This window comes from Phocoena sinus, chromosome 9 (genome assembly GCF_008692025.1).
Source record: "Phocoena sinus isolate mPhoSin1 chromosome 9, mPhoSin1.pri, whole genome shotgun sequence".
In the NCBI taxonomy this organism is placed as follows: domain Eukaryota; kingdom Metazoa; phylum Chordata; class Mammalia; order Artiodactyla; family Phocoenidae; genus Phocoena; species Phocoena sinus.
Window position 1 is genome coordinate 55,126,359 of NC_045771.1, and position 16,885 is coordinate 55,143,243.

At 39.6% G+C, this 16,885-nt stretch overlaps 1 protein-coding gene across 3 annotated transcripts in view; it reads left to right on the plus strand.

Moving 5' to 3' along the window:
- CDK14 (cyclin dependent kinase 14) overlaps positions 1 to 16,885 on the plus strand; it is a 595,562-nt gene that overhangs the window by 248,607 nt on the left and 330,070 nt on the right. For all 3 annotated transcript variants that reach the window (XM_032642400.1, XM_032642402.1, XM_032642401.1), the window contains one exon: positions 15,396 to 15,490. In XM_032642400.1, the coding sequence (XP_032498291.1) occupies positions 15,396 to 15,490 (95 nt within the window). The remainder of the gene's footprint in view (positions 1 to 15,395; positions 15,491 to 16,885) is intronic.

Here is a 16,885-nt window from a genome sequence, read left to right on the forward strand (position 1 = left end):
TTTGGTGGTGCTGAGTTCTGTTAGCTTTTGCTTGTCTGTAAAGCTTTTAATTTCTCCATCAAATCTGAATGAGATCCTTGCTGGGTAGAGTAATCTTGGTTGTAGGTTTTTCTCTTTCATCACTTTAAATATATCCTGCCACTCCCTTCTAGCTTGCAGAGTTTCTGCTGAAAGATCAGCTGTTAACCTTATGAGGATTCCCTTATGTGTTTCTTGTTTTTTTTCCCTTGCTGCTTTTTATATTTGTTCTTTGTATTTAATGTTTGATTGTTTGATTAATATGCATCTTGGCATGTTTCTCCTTGGATTTATCCTATATGGGACTGTCTGTGCTTCCTGGACTTGATTAACTAGTTCCTTTTCCATGTTAGGTAAGTTTTCAACTATAATCTCTTCAAATATTTTCTCAGTCCCTTTATTTTTCTCTTCTTCTTCTGGGACCCCTATAATTCGAATGTTGGTGCGTTTAATATTGTCCCAGATGTCTCTGAAACTGTCCTCAATTCTTTTCATTCTTTTTTCTTTATTCTGCTATGTAGTAGTTATTTCCAGTATTTTATCTTCCAGGTCACTTATCTGTTCTTCTGCCTCAGTTATTCTGCTATTGATTCCTTCTAGAGAATTTTTAATTTCACTTATTGTGTTGTTCATCTCTGTTTGTTTGCTCTTCAGTTCTTCTAGGTTCTTGTTAAACGTTTTTTGTATTTTCTCCATTCTATTTCCAGGATTTTGGATCGTCTTTACTATCATTATTCTGAATTCTTTTTCAGGTAAACTGCCTATTTCCTCTTCATTTGTTAGGTCTGTTGGGTTTTTACGTTGCTCTTTTATCTGCTGTGTGTTTCCGTGTCTTCTCATTTTGCTTAACTTACTGTGTTTATGGTCTCCTTTTCACAGGCTGCAGGTTCATAGTTTCCATTGTTTTTGGTGTCTGTCCCCAGTGGCTAAGGTTGGTTCAGTGGGTTGTGTAGGCTTCCTGGTGGAGGGGACTAGTGCCTGTGTTCTGGTGGATGAGGCTGGATCTTGTCTTTCTGGTGGGCAGGTCCACGTCTGGTGGTGTGTTTTGGGGTGTCTGTGGCCTTATGATTTTAGGCAGCCTCTGTGCTAATGGATGGGGTTGTGTTCATGTCTTGCTAGTTGTTTGGCATAGGGTGTCCTGCACTGTAGCTTACTGGTCATTGAGTGAATCTGGGTCCTGGTGTTGAGGTGGAGATCTCTGGGAGATTGTCGCCGTTAGATATTACATGGAGCTGGGAGGTCTGTTGTGGACCAGTGTCCTGAACTTGGCTCTTCCACCTCAATGCCACAGCCCTGACACCTGGCTGGAGCACCAAGAGCCTGTCCTTCACATGGCTCATAATAAAAGTGAGTTATTAAAATAAATAATTAAGAAAAAAATTTTTAAGTAATAAAACAAAACAATACTAAAACGGACAGACAGAACCCTAGGACAAATGGTAAAAGCAAAGCTATACAGACAAAATCACACACAGAAACATACACATACACACTCACAGAAGGAGAAAAAGGGAAAAAAAAAATGTATTGTTGCTCCCAAAGTCCACCCCCTCAATTCGGGATGATTCCTTGTTTATTCAGGTATTCCAGACATGCACAGTACATCAAGTTGATTGTGGAGATTTAATCTGCTGCTCCTGAGGCTGCTGGGAGAGATTTCCCTTTCTCTTCCTTGTTCGCACAGCTCTTGGGGTTCACGTTTGGATCTGGACCCGCCTCTGTGTGTAGGTCGCCTGAGGGCGTGTGTTCTTTGCTGAGACAGGCCGGGGTTAAAGGAGTAGCTGATTCTGGGGCTCTGGCTCACTCAGGCCCGGGGGGAGGTAGGGATACGGATGTGGGGCGAGCCTGGGGCAGCAGAGGCCAGCGTGACATTGCACCAGTCTGAGGCGTGCCGTGTGCTCTCCTGGGGAAGTTGTCCCTGGATCACGGGACCCTGGCAGTGGCGGGCTGCACAGGCTCCCGGGAAAGGACATGTGGATAGTGACCTGTGCTCGCACACAGGTTTCTTGGCGGCGGCAGCGGCAGCGTTAGCGTCTCATACTTGTCTCTGGGGTCCGCGCTGATAGCTGCGGCTTGCGCCCGTCTCTGGAGCTCATTTCAGCGGCGCTCTTAATCCCCTCTCCTTACGCACCAGGAAACAAAGAGGCAAGAAAAAGTGTCTTACCTCTTCGGCAGGTCCAGACTTTTACCTGGACTCCCTCCTGGCTAACCGTGGTGCACTAACCCCCTGCAGGCTTTGTTGACTCCACCAGCCCCAGTCCTCTCCCTGCGCTCTGACCGAAGCCCGAGCTTCAGCTCTCAGCCCCTGCTCGCCCCGGCGGGTGAGCAGGCAAGCCTCTCGGGTTGGTTAGTGGTGGTCGGCACCGACCCTCCGTGCGGGAATCTCTCCGCTTTGCCCTCTGCACCCCTGTTGCTGTGCTCTCCTCCGGGGCTCTGAAACTTACCCCCTCTGCCACCTGCAGTCTCCGCCCATGAAGGGGCTTCTAGTGTGTGGAAACCTTTCCTCCTTCACAGCTCCATCTCAGAGGTGCAGGTCCCGTCCCTATTCTTTTGTCTCTGGTTTTTCTTTTTTCTTTTGCCCTACCCAGGTACGTGGGGAGTTTCTTGCCTTTTGGGAGGTCTGAGGTCTTCTTCCAGCGTTCAGTAGGTGTTCTGTAGGAGTTGTTCCACATGTAGATGTATTTCTGATATATTTGTGGGGAGGAAGGTGATCTCCGCGTCTTACTCTTCCGCCATCTTGAAGCTCCCTGTCATGAGAAATATTTTAACTTTGATAGATTTTGACCAATCTCCTTTCCCACCCCTATAACATCTGACCTCATAGAGTATGAGTCTATCTATTTCCTTACAGCCTTGTCAATATGAAATATTATTTGGATCAATTTGCTCTGAGATTCATGCTTTAGGTTCCCTCCCTGATAATTGCCCCCCTCCGCATTCAGTCCTTTTGTTTGTGCGTTGTGGGTAGGGGCTATCAGGCCATCATGAGCATTGCCTGTAGTTCTGGCAGACGTTTATCTCTGAAGTTTTATGGGTAGAAGCCTGGCATAATGGTTTGGGAATCAGAGATATGGCTCTTGGCCCAGGGTTGCTACCTTGAATAAGTCCCATTTGTTTCTTTATTCTCATTTTCCTAGGATATAAATATCAGACGTTTAATGCCTACCTGACATTTTTTATCAGTCTCTGAGAATGAATTGGAGAAATAGGGACTAGAGAGGGGAAGTGATGTACCAAATTGTATGGTTTTTGACAGTCTCTCTGGGCCACAAATTTTACCTGAGAAAAGTGCATCAGTTGGACTAAATGTCCTCCAGAGTCTGTTTAGATCTTTCAGTTAATGAATCTATGTTGAAACGATGTAAGAGAAAGTCCTGTGCTGGTAACCTTAAGGGGTTTCCTATTCCACCTAGTGGGTCTCGTTGGAGCTTTGAGATGAACAATTTGAAATGGATATAATTTCATTTCAGTCTATTCTTCTTTGGTAGTAATTGTGATTTTCCTGTAGTAACAACTTCTTGTTCTCCTTCTAGGTCCCCTTTCTTACTCTGTTGGTTTGTGGGGATTCATAAAGCCCTCTTTGAATTGACTGCTTCCAGTTTCCTCATAATTGTACTTTAGCTCATGCAATCAAAGTGATGTTGTATTTTTACTCACAAAATATTAATTCAGAGATCACAAATGTAGAGGCTCATCAAATAACAGGCTGAAAGAGCCTCTATCACTTTGGGGGAAAAGGAGGATGGGGAACCATAATAGTGATGTCTTGTGTAAGGGACCAGTTGTGTAGCTCCAGACACAGAACATTTACCCACATCTGTTATTTCTGAAGAGCCAAAGTTGTGCATTTTATATTAAATCCTCCGATTTTTAAATACTTCATAAATATCTAAGACATTGCACAGACCAAACAAACCAGTCCGTGGGTTGGATTTGACTCTGCTGTAAACCCACGTATGGTTGAGAACATCTTCTTCCTTTTCTCATTGCTACCACCTTATTGTTTATGAACTTATCTTATGCTGGGTAAAAGTGTTAGGATATAATTTTAGTTTCTAATATGAGTTCTTAGAAATAAATTACGGTTTCAAACACATCTTGTACCATATTTCCATAATCTGAAATATGAGTGGAAATAAATAAAATAATGCCTTTTTACATATAGCGTTGTATGTAGCATCTTGCCTACTTGTGAAGGGAAAACTCCTAATAACACCCTGTAAGAGGTTTCTTCGCTTCTTTTTAAATTCAGTGAAATATATAGCCTCAGTGTGTTTGTCAGTTATTACAAAACTGAGAGTGGATTTATTTTGATCAGCATATCCAGGCCAAACTAAACACATTATAAAAAGATAACCAATCCATAGCAGAGCGCAATCCTAAGAACTTGCGTTGCTGGCGGCGACTTATGGAAGATCATTTAAGGATTTTATTTTTCTTGTTCATGCGTACATTATTCAAGCTGCACTTAATAGGCATCTTCTATAAACTCAGCACTGCATTGAGTGCTATGAGCACAGCAGGAGTGAGAGCAAATCATATTGTGAGTGGGGGTTACAGACAGGTGGAGATAGGTCATCAAGTAATTATAACACTGGGACAGGACAACTCAAGGTGCTCAGGGACTGATAGAAAACACGTCTAATTTGAGCTTGGGGTCAGCAGAGACTTCCAAAGGAAGTGATAACTAAGTTAAGATCTGAAGAGATGGTAGGGATGTGTGAGGCTCAGAGGCTATGGGGGAGGGAGCAGAAGAGCCAACATCCCAGAGGTCTGAGAGGAAGTGGTGAATTGGAGATCTCTAGGAAGCGCTGTATAGCTGGAGTTCACAGTGTGGAGGGTGTTGGAGCAGCTGGGGGCGTGGAGAGCTCCATCAAGAGCCCTATTGCGCAGTCTTTGGCAGTCCTGTTAAGGAGCCATTGAAAGATTTCAAGAAGAGAAGTGACTTGATCAGATAAAGGCGATTTAAAAAAGGCAAGTTGAACAGCAGTTCTCCCCCAGCTTTCTTCTTTATTTATTACTCTCTTTTGAAACCTCTTTAGTCCAGGTGGTGTTGCTACAAGTGAAGAGTTGTGCAGATATGTCTGTCATATCTGATGTTCTTCTAGTCTTCTTAGCTTCAGGTTTTTCTGCCCCCAACACCTGGAAAGATACAAAGATAAAGGGAAACCACAATCACAGCAAAACACTAGGAACGAAGAGGAGAAAACCAAGACAGTGAGAGTAGATAATGCTTACTTTGACAGAAACAGAATCCTCCTGTATCAGGAGTCAGGGGCCAGGGTTTGAATCCTATGACCACACTTCTGTGTATTATTATAGTTTCCTCAATTGTCAAATGAAGGGTTGGATTTAGATGCTTTTGAAGATGACACTCACTTTGAAATTCTATGAGGACTGTTTGAATTGTGCGTGATGATTCAGTCACCCTGTATTAAGTCAAACAGATGTCTTTAATGCACTAAGGTTTTATATATATGTGTATGTATGTGCTTGTGTATGATGTATATGAAACAAGATGAAGTTTTATTAAAAAGGGAAATATGGGTCAAAGGAGGTAGAATACATTTGAGAAAATGGCTAATCATGGGTGGATGTTCTCCATAGTCCTCAGGAGTTGCCTTCATGTATGGAAAGGCAGGTTGTATGAGCGGGAGCTATTGTTGGTACCAGTCACAAGTGTACACCTTGAAGAGACACTAACAAAAACCCTCCACAGTCACAACATTTGAGGCTCAAATGTTCAGCCTACCTTGATAAATGTAGGGCCAAATTATCCCTTCCCCGAGTTCCTCTGGCTGGTGGTGGTGGAGAAAGAGATACAAATTTCCTAGAAAATTTACACCATGGTACTATTTTTCTTTCCCTTCGTCATTTCTTGCATGACTTTTTTTTTTTTTAACTATAGTGACAGTCTGAAGTTACCTTGCTAATTTAGAACATAAAATATATCATGTACAACTTACTTGTCTTTTACTTGACTTGTATAGTTATCACAGTGGTTAGTGTTTTATCTTAAGCAACTGTGATACATTGCATGAAATCTAATACTTCTAAGATGTTGCCAGTTTCTGACAAGTAGTGACTTTAAAAAGATGAGACTCTAATAAAAATTTTAAAAGTTACTATTTTTGTACTGAAGTGACTTCCCTAGTGTAGAAGAGACTTAGAAGGTTCTTATTTTCAGAAAAGTTTGGGAACTGCTCCCCAAACTCATTAAATACCATTTTGCATAAACAGTTTTATTGTCATCATCATAGGATTCTGAATACTGAACACTTAAGATGTCACTCTACCTTTTATAGGTATGTTTGTTTTCCTATCTTGTTTTCATGTATTTCCAAATATAGAAAAGTCTCCTTCAAATGCTGCCGTAGCCGAGGTTATATGAAACAAGAGAGCAGTGAGAGCTCTCAGAGATGGCGTTTGCCAGTCCTGCCTCCATGCAGTTGGAAGGCAATTCCTGAATGAATCCTTAATTGCTTTTTTTAAGTATCTTGTAAAACTCCTGAACATGCACGTGGTGCTAGAGCCAGCCAAATGTTGTGTCATTAGCAGCTGAGCATCATCGGACGTTGAGCAGGAGGGAGCACTGGTGGGAGGGAAGCAATCTGGGACTCGTTGTGTTAGCGACCTTCCCAGAAGTGGCAGAGCTCACTTTGCTGAGTTGAACTTGGGTTCCCGCCTGGGCCACCACGGATCACAGGCCGCATGAAGGAATTCAAGGCTTCGTCCAGGCCTAGGGACAGCTGGCTCAGTTCTGTCCTGGGGAGGTAGAAGTGAAGGTGACGTGACTGCCTGAAGGTGAACTAATTCTGTGAGAAACATGGTGCTCTGGGGCTGTGCACTTTCCACTGAGTTATGCTTTCATTTGTCATTTTTAGAGCTTTGACTTTGTTATTCAGTCAAATGGAGTGGTATTATGTTTGAAATTTCAAGTCAGGGGATATTTAAGGGTAGGAATTAACCCCAACCAAGATTCATATTCATTTTTTAGTCTTTCACTTCTCTTCCTTCTTTGCTCATAATCTGTTTACAGTATCTCCAGACCTGCTGATTGTATCTGTTTATCAAAGCACTGGTTCTGAGGCAGTATGTATTGCAGACATTTTACGTAAAACTTTACTCTTTCATAGATATTAGAAATTTTTGTGGGATTGAAAAGGTCTTATTACCATGACCTTAACATTTTATCCATGTTGCAAATATGAGCTCACAGTTTGGGGGTTTTTGAAATGCAGGAGAAAATCCGCACACATCAAAATACCATCAAATTTTCAGAATAAAGAATTCTGTCTTCTAGCCCAAGAGTTTATATTTTTCAGTGGAATCTATCTCACTGGCTGTGTGCGTGTGTGTGTGTGTGTGTGTGTGTGTGAGAGAGAGAGAGAGAGAGACACACACACACACACACAGACAGAGACAGACAGAAGTAGATACTAGGTAAATGAAATGATTGATTGAATGGTTGTTTCTGTTGATTTGCTTGTGGAACAGTGAGTAAATCGCAGTGTAACTAAGTGCATAAACAGACACACACACTCACTCTGTAAGTATGTTACCCATTCCTATATAACAAAACCATAACATAACAGTGATTTTTAAACTTTAGAATACATAAGGATTGAATAGAAAGCTTTGTGGAAATACAGCATATAAGTTTCATGGGAACAAAAGTTTTGTCTGTGTTTCTCCGGTGCTTAGTGATTGGCACATAGGAGATATTAAGTATTTGTTGGATGATTCTTGGGCCCCACCCCCATCGATTTGGCTTTGGTAGGTTTGGGATAGGACCTGATGCATTGGCATTGATATCAGGCGCCTCAGTTGACTTTGATGTGGGTGGTTGAAGGACCACACTTTGAGAAGCACCTTGTGGCGGGCCTGTGGCTGTGGCTGTGCGGTGGAGGGGGTGGAACCTCCTGTGTCTGCAAAATTGCCCTGATCTGTGGAGGAGCCTGATAGTGACTGACTGGTGTCTCTCAAGGTCAGGCCCTTAGGCACTGGGACTTGCAGCCATGGCAAGGAATATCTTTTCTGATTTTCAACTTATTTTTGTAAAAGAATATGGGCTTCCCTGGTGGCGCAGTGGTTGAGAATCTGCCTGCTAATGCAGGGGACACGGGTTCGAGCCCTGGTCCGGGAAGATCCCACATGCCGCAGAGCAACTAGGCCCGTGAGCCACAACTACTGAGCCTGGGCGTCTGGAGCCTGTGCTCCGCAACAAGAGAGGCCGCAACAGTGAGAGGCCCACGCAGAGCGATGAAGAGTGGCCCCCACTCGCCACAACTAGAGAAAGCCCTCGCACAGAAACGAAGACCCAACACAGCCAACAATAAATAAATAAATGAATTAAAAAAAAAAAAAGCAACAAATGTTCAAGTACAATTGGTGTCTTTAAAAAGAAAAAGAATACAATAATAGCTTTTCACATAGTTTCGTGTAAGGAGAGATTGTTTAAGTCTAGTCAAACAGAGATAGCTATTATGATATAAATATTTGTTTATTCTTCTTCACCAGAAGACTTAAGGGACTTGGTGCCAAACCACATTATCTTTTTTTTTAAATTATTGCATACTTTGTAGTATTCTTACTGACTGTACATGTAACCCATTGTAACAAAGTGTAAAATAGTTCAAATAAAGTAAATTGCCTAACAGCTTTTCAACCTAGTTTTTACAGCCAGACAAAAAACAACTCTTGTGTTGTCAAGTCTTCCAGTAACCCTCGGCTCCTAAATGGTCTCTTTCCTGCCTAAAGACAGTCCATGGAGCATAACTACCACTATCTCCAACCCTGTTGCTTGACAAGATGTGTTTCTGCTGAAGTTATTAGTGAGATGTTTACATTTGAGAAGAACCACATCTCGCATTCATGTACTACCTACATATGTGTGGATCTTTCCACTGGCAAATCGGAACAAGATTAACTAGAGCATGGAAAGGCAGCTGGTGGCTCATTTACAGGTTCAACTGGGAGTAATTGGAGACAAAACTAGGAATCTTTTGCAATGAGTAAATTAATCTTAATGCGGGGAAGTAACCATTTAGACAAGAAATGGTTTCAACATTTTTTTTTTTTTTTGCGGTACGCGGGCCTCTTACTGTTGTGGCCTCTCCCGTTGCGGAGCACAGGCTATGGATGCGCAGGCTCAGCGGCCATGGCTCACGGGCCCAGCTGCTCCACGGCATGTGGGATCTTCCCGGACTGGGGCACGAACCCGTGTCCCCTGCATCGGCAGGCAGACTCTCAACCACTGCGCCACCAGGGAAACCCCCAGTTTCAACATTTTTGATAAATGTGTGACATGAGTGCAAATTAGAGGCTGACACAGGGCGTGTCACATTCCAGAACAGGAAAATAGACCCTTATAATGCAAAGATTTGCACCAATACCTTCATGAAGAGGAATTAGTGGTGAAGGATCACACTGTACTTATAATGATTCATTATTGTAGCTGCACATTAATTGTGTAAACATCAGTGTACCTTTTATAGCGTTATTTCAGTTCTCTTTAGCCAATCCACTCTAATAAAGAACGTTTCCAGGTATCTCTTGTATTATAAAAGGAATATATCTTTATCATAAACAATTCAAATGCTATAGAAAGGTACTCATACAAAATTAAATTGTTTCTATATCCCTCGCCTCATCTATAACCATAGTTTGATGAACAGATTCTTCCTTTTTTTTTCTTTCTTTCTATTCAGAGTCAATTCTTGGCTGATTAATTGGTTTGAATATTAACAGTGGGAAGAGTAACCATGCATTTGTGAAGAATTTAAAATTGCTTTGAACCAGGTAAACTCTATTAGGTTGAACCACTCGAAATTGCTGTGTTAGTTAGGTCAAAGATGTCAAATATTGGCAGTTTCACGTGGTTAAGCTATACTGTTAGAGGAACTTGTTCTTTGAGTGATTTAGCAAGCTGTCAGTGTGGTCCTGTGAGGCTGCAACATGGAAATAGCCCCCAGCTGACTGCTCTTTGCCAGTAGTCAAGTGGTGGATGCACAGGGAGTGATGGCAGAGCGGCTGGCTGAGGCTGTAATTCCAATACCACTTTTCAGGTCTGTGATGGGGAAATTAGGAGGGGAGCAGAGCAGGGGGGATATGCAGTGGGACTGAAGTTCTGTCCATCCTCAAATAGAAAACCTCAGCTACGGAGCAAGTAAAACAGTAGAATTTGTGGTGGATAGAAAACAAGTTATGTGCTATGTATAAAGTATTCCTGACCTTTTGTATTATCTTTCCACATTTGGATAGCATGTGGTGAACAAAAAACATGTCTCTAAATCCTTCATGTGATTTTAGCTAAGTTAAGTTTATTCGACATCACATGTGTTTTAACCTTGTGTTTTGGATTAGCTGTGACCTCTTTCCCCATAACAAAGAGTTGACTCTTGTATGTATGTGTGTAAAAGTATAAAAAGTAAAAATGGAGTCAAAGATACAATTCCATTTTTTAGCCTGATTCTCTTACCTTTTCATTTGTTAGTTTATGGTTGTGTGTGTGTGTGTGTGTGTGTGTGTGTGTGTGTGTGTTTATCAGATCAGATCTCATTTAGGGGAAGGTCCAGAACTGTGTAGAACTACAGCATTTCTCCTAGTATGTAGCCACAGTGGGCAACATACCTTCTGGAACCATGCATAAGTTAACCTGGAGCTTCGTATTGGTTTTCAGGGCAGGCACGAGTGCCTTTCTCTGTCTAGATCACCTCCTCATCACAGACACAGTTAAACAAGCACTTTTGTCTTTCTCTGTGTATTTTGTTGTTCACCCTTGTTTTTCCCATTCAGAATATTTTCACTATGAAAATATTCAGAATCCACTAGCAAGTAAGTGAGAAGTAGAACTTATTGAAATAAGTAAAAAGATACATTTGGAGTTTGGTATTAACATATACACACTACTATATATTATATTGATAGATAAACAACAAGGACCTCCTGTATAGCACAGGAAGCTATACTCAATATCTTGTAATAACTTATAATGGAAAAGAATATGAAAAAGAATGTGTAACACACACATATATGTATAACTGAATCACTTCACTGTACACTTGAAACTAACACAACATCGTAAATTAACTATACTTCAATTTAAAAAAGAAAGTATATTATTATTTCTAGTATAAAGTGAATTTCAGCAGCCTTAGAGCTGTCTAGCTGTGGGCTTCAAGGAAAGGTTTATGTCTGTTGTGGTTGTAGCTTGAAATACAGTTGGCTTCTTGGGTTTAATAGGTAGTAATCTTTGTCTTCTAGAAAAATCAAGTAGCAGCCCCTCAGCAGCCCCTTTCACCCCACTGAAAAAGAAAACATAAAAATGATGAGGGGAAAACGTGAATGCACTAGTTCTTTCCAAAGGCTAAAGGGAGAGTGAGCAAGGATGGGTTGTGATTACTTGTGATCTCTCCTTTCCTAGTAGTAGGATGTCAAATAATGACCTAGAAGACTGTTGGAAATAGTAAAGAAGGGTTTTATTTTAATCATGATGAGATTAGCATTTAGAAGAAATTTAACTCTTCCACCTCAGAGTGGAAACCTAGGATGTTTATTCTGAAAGTGGGAGATCAAGGTTTCTATATGCCTTCAGACAGTGGGTGTCTGAATCCTGCTACTAAACTAACGGAGGACTCCCTTTGTCCTCCTGTCCTACTGGGACTTTGTCAAAGGCAGTTATCTTTATGAGCAACAGTGTTTTTCTGTTTCTGTATTGTTTCGACATCACAGCCCCAGAATTATTGTTAGCATTTTTACCCTCACCCTTAATTACAATTCTTTTATGTCATGTACGTTTGTACCTTTTCAAGCCTCACTGGTGAAATGAATTTAAAATGTTTGCCATATGTTTGCTTAAAACTTGTGGGGAAACGAAGCGTGCTAGAATTACTAACGCCAGTGTTACAGGATTTGTTTTGTATGTAAACGATGAGAAAATAACGTGGTATATTTGAGATATTATTAGGATTACATGGAGTAGTATTTTGACAGTGCTTGTCTTGAAAAGGGAGACATACTGGCTCTAGGACTTGTAGGTGTTAATCACTGGACCAACTTGGCAGCCCAGGAGACTCACTTGCCTTGGTAACAGCAGGAGTGATAGTATCTCGCACCTGGCTTTGAGCAGCGGCTGTTGCCTTGGCAGCCTCCAAGTTAGTCAGGTCTGTCACCTACTCTCATGTTGGTAGATATTGTGGTTGGTTTTCTGCCCTTCAATGTCATTTTTCTGCCATCAGCTTTGAAATTAGTGGCTTTAGCCTTTTCCAAATACAAATTTGTTATGTTAATCTCAAAAGAAAAAGCGCTTATTTTCAAATACAGTTCTTGGTAGTTATTTGACTGATAGTGTGGTTTTAGCAGTGTATGTAAATATAGTTAGAAATCTAAAATCTGTAATAATTGAGAGTTAATAGAATGAAATATGGAGGCTTTGAGTCTTCATGTAGAAATGGTCAAAAGTGTAATGTAGGGCTTCCCTGGTGGCGCAGTGGTTGAGAGTCCGCCTGCCGATGCAGGGGACATGGGTTCGTGACCCGGTCTGGGAAGATCCCACATGCTGCGGAGCGGCTGGACCCGTGAGCCATGGCCACTGAGCCTGCGCATCCGGAGCCTGTGCTCCGCAACGGGAGAGGCCACAACAGTGAGGCCCATGTACCACAAAAAAAAAAAAAAAAAAAATGTGATGTAAAAAATGACATGACTTTTTTGCTATAATATTGGTTACCATCAGGAAGATGTATTTTTTCCCCAGGATAAATAATGGCAGAGAATTGATTTTACTGAAATTGTAGGCAAAACACAGTGGGAAATGATGGATGTGAAGATGTTACTTTGAGAAATGAGAAGAAACAGTTTAGATCTAAATGGTAGGAGAGGAAAGGCGGCAATGGGAGAAAAGAAAAGAAAAAAAAGAAAAAGCAACAACAAACGATTCTCTGGGGATGGGATATTCAATGAATTGTAAGCTTCAGTACCTTTTTGGAGTTGTTGCTGATAAGTATCATCACTGAATTTGACAAACTGAAGGGATAACTTGAAAAATGAAATCAGACAGGATTACAAAAGATATCTTTCCAAAACTTGCCTCACAAAGCTAGGTTCCTTTCATAAACATAATATTCATTAGGTCCTTTATTCATTTTACCTATGCATATTTGTGCACAGGCTAGGTGTGAAGTACTGTACCTGACCATCACTTCCAAATACCCTGTTGTGGTTTGAAATCTTGATCTTTGAGGATGAGTCTGCCTCAGAAGACTAGCGTAGGTCCAAGTGTCCTTTTTAAAACTTGAGCACATGTGCAGTTGGTTCCCCAACGGATTAATGATTAATGCCTGGGGATTAGCTATGTAATAAAGCTTTACTTGTTTGAGGCTGACGGTTGAATAATGAAAATATAATTAAATATTTGAATAGTTAAAAGAAGGAAGATTGTAAATTATTGGAATTAACGGTACTAAACTATCGTACGTCTATGTAGTGGTTGTTTCTTCGAAGTTTGTGTGCTGTGATTTTATTGTTATTGTTAGTAATTATTTTCTCATGAGTGCTAATTTACAAAACTCAGATAAAATAAATTTGTAGATATTTTTACTATAAGGTTTTTAGTGTGTAAAACTAACTTGCCCACGGCAGATATATGTGAGGCGGAAGAGAGGGCCTGCCCATGATAGTTAGCTTGGAGCTCTCTGGCTTTGGACGACACACTGATGCTGCTGATTCAGTTTCAGAGGAAACACACTTCTTGTTGTCTTCTGGTGTTGGAACCAGCCACACCAAGTATTCTCAGTCTGAATGGCCTTCTCTGGATCAATTAAGTGTTTGAAGTTCATCTTTGGATTAAAGATATATTATATTGTCCTGAAATAGGTTTACCTGGTGAAGACAGTGGAAATTCATAGCAATAATAACTCTAAAAACAGGAGCTCACATTAATTGGGGTCATATGAGAATGTAACAGTCTATAGGCTTTGTCTCTGCCTTCTCTGGGGACTGCCCAGTATAGCCTCTTTGCATGATTATTCCATATCTAAAATACCATTTTATTTCAGTAAAATATTAAACAATCTAAACTTGCTTTTTCTTTGAGTATGTTAAAATATAGATATATCTTTTTACTTTTTAAAATAGACTTTATTTTTTTTAGAGCAGTTTTAAGGTTCACAGCAAAATGGAGTGGAAAGTACAGAGAGTTTTCATATACTCCCTTCCCTACCCTCCACCCCAATCCTCCCCTACTATCAACATGTGTCATCAGAGTGGTACATCTCTTACAAGCAATGAACCTACCTTGACACGTGATTATCACCCAAAGTCCAGAGTTTACAGCAGGGTTCATGCTGTTCATGTGTTATAAATCTCTGTTTAAAGAGGTGGTCTTGCAGTATTATTATCAAGAGTTCGAGGTTTGTCCAGGGCCACCCGTGCTGTTAACTAGGTTCTCAATAAATATTTGATGAATAAATGAGCAGTTACAAGTTCCTGACAGAACACACACACAAAAATGTGTTTTGTGTTTCTTTTTTCTCTTCAGGTTGTATACCAAAAACCAAAATCGAAGACATGGTGCTACTAAAATAATTAACAATGATAGAGGAAGCTTCTGTTCTTTGAGTATTTTACCTGAATGGCCATTGGTGTAGGCCAAAAGAAAAAAAATATAAAAAGATATATCACATGAACACTAATCAAAGTCAAGCTGGAGTGGCTATGTTAATATCAGACAAAACACTTCAGAGTAAAGAAAATTACCAGGGATAAAAGAGATGCATTATATATTGGTAAAAGGGGCCAATTCACAAAGAAAACATAACAATCTTAAATGTATATATAGTAAACTACAGAGCTTCAAAGCAAAAACTGGCAGAACTCAAATAAGAAATTGACAGATTGCCAGTTGCAGTTGGGGATGTCAACGTCCCTTTCTCAGTCATTGATAGAACCACTATTCAGAAAATCAGCAAATACATACTGTAGAAGAATTCAATGATACCATCAACCAACAGTCTCTAATTGACACTTACAGAACTCTCCATCCAATATCAGCAGAATATATATTTCATACATATGGAGATAAACCATATCCTAGGTACCTAAACAAACCCAAATTTAAAACAATTGAAATCAAACCAAGTAAGTTCTCTGACCATAATGGAATCTAACTAAAGATTAATAACAAATAACTGGTGAATTAATTGGAGGTAACTTAATCTAAATGAAAACCTTGTTCCTCTACCCTTGATTCTGAATTGTTATTGGCTTGGAAAATGGGAAAATAGGTATATTTCATCTGATGATGTACCAAAATGATAATGAAACAAATCAGTTGCTTGTTACCCATGATAAATTGTCTCTATGTCCACTTTATTTTACAGCTTCTCTGTTAAAAGGACTGAAACATGCTAACATAGTGCTGCTTCATGACATCATCCACACCAAGGAGACACTGACACTTGTGTTTGAATATGTGGTAAGTAAAATGAGAATTCAGATTTTATAAATATGAATAAAATTCTTATTATCATAGAGTTTTGTCTTTAGTTAGCTATACTGAAGTGAGTATTTTATCTGAGTACACGAGACTTGTAATTTTTCATAATTTTGAATGATATGTATCTTAAAGAAAAATCCAGAAAAAATGTTCAGTTGAATTTTCATCAGATATATTGTCTATAACCTATGTGTTACTAGTATAGACTGTAATTTTTAGGTTTATCAAATAGGATTAAACAACATGATGGTGATCACTCCATCAAGGAAGTTCACAGACAACAAAAATTTTTTTTCTTTGGATTTATAACTTGGTTTCTCAAAAGCATCCTTATTTGGATGATTTTTGTGGAGAAAAGCCTGATACTTACAATTTAGACTGCATAGTTTTTCCCCTCGGTTAGTATTTCAGCTATTAATTAAAACTTCCAATTTGCGTAGCACACAATGTAATGATCTTATTGTGTTGAGACTTAGACTTGAACTCATAATTAATCTTTCTCCGTTTCTCTTAGAAAAACATACGGTATTTGTGTAGCCCCACTTTAGCATTTAACTGTGGAACCATGAAATGTAACCATGATAATTAACATCCCAATTTTCACAGATGGATCTGAGAACATGTAATTTACAAGATACAAATGACATTGGTAGAGACCTTTATTGAGAAGAATAGCTGTTGGTATTGTGAATGTATTAAGATCCCATTTTGTAATTACCACCCTACTTTTTAAAACATTTGAAATAGTGTCCATTTTTCCTTAAAAATATATAATAGAATGAATATTTACAACATTTTTATCTTGCTAATGTCTGCCTATGTCTGTTTGTCATTTGAAAATTGTTGTCTTATGAAGAAGCCATTCATCTTGTCTATTTACATATAAATGATAGATACATTTGAATAATATGGTAATGTGGCTACAAGGACAGCTAGAGCCAAGCAGTTGCATATATTACATGCTACCAAGAATGGATGCAGATTCACACATCAATGCAAATATAATTTCTTTTGTTTAACTGATGATATGGGGGTCAATAATGTATTCAGCTGATTTAGAATTGGAATTTTTGTTTCGTATTTTGTAGTATGTCTAGTTGCAATATTTCAGTTAAATCCAGATTTTTCTTAGTATACTTGACTAACTTTTCCACAAAACATTACAAAAGAGATTTCAAAAATATACTTGTTCCCTCCCCTGAAACTGGTTAATTAAATTGAGAGGAAGAAAAATTAGTTTGGCCCCTAAAATCAGTAACATTGATAGAGAAATGAACAAAAATAATGTGAAAACGTGTCTTTCAAATCTTAAAAGAAAATTAAATATATTTGTGAAGCTAAAAATGTGCATATCAGAGCAGATGTCATTTGAAC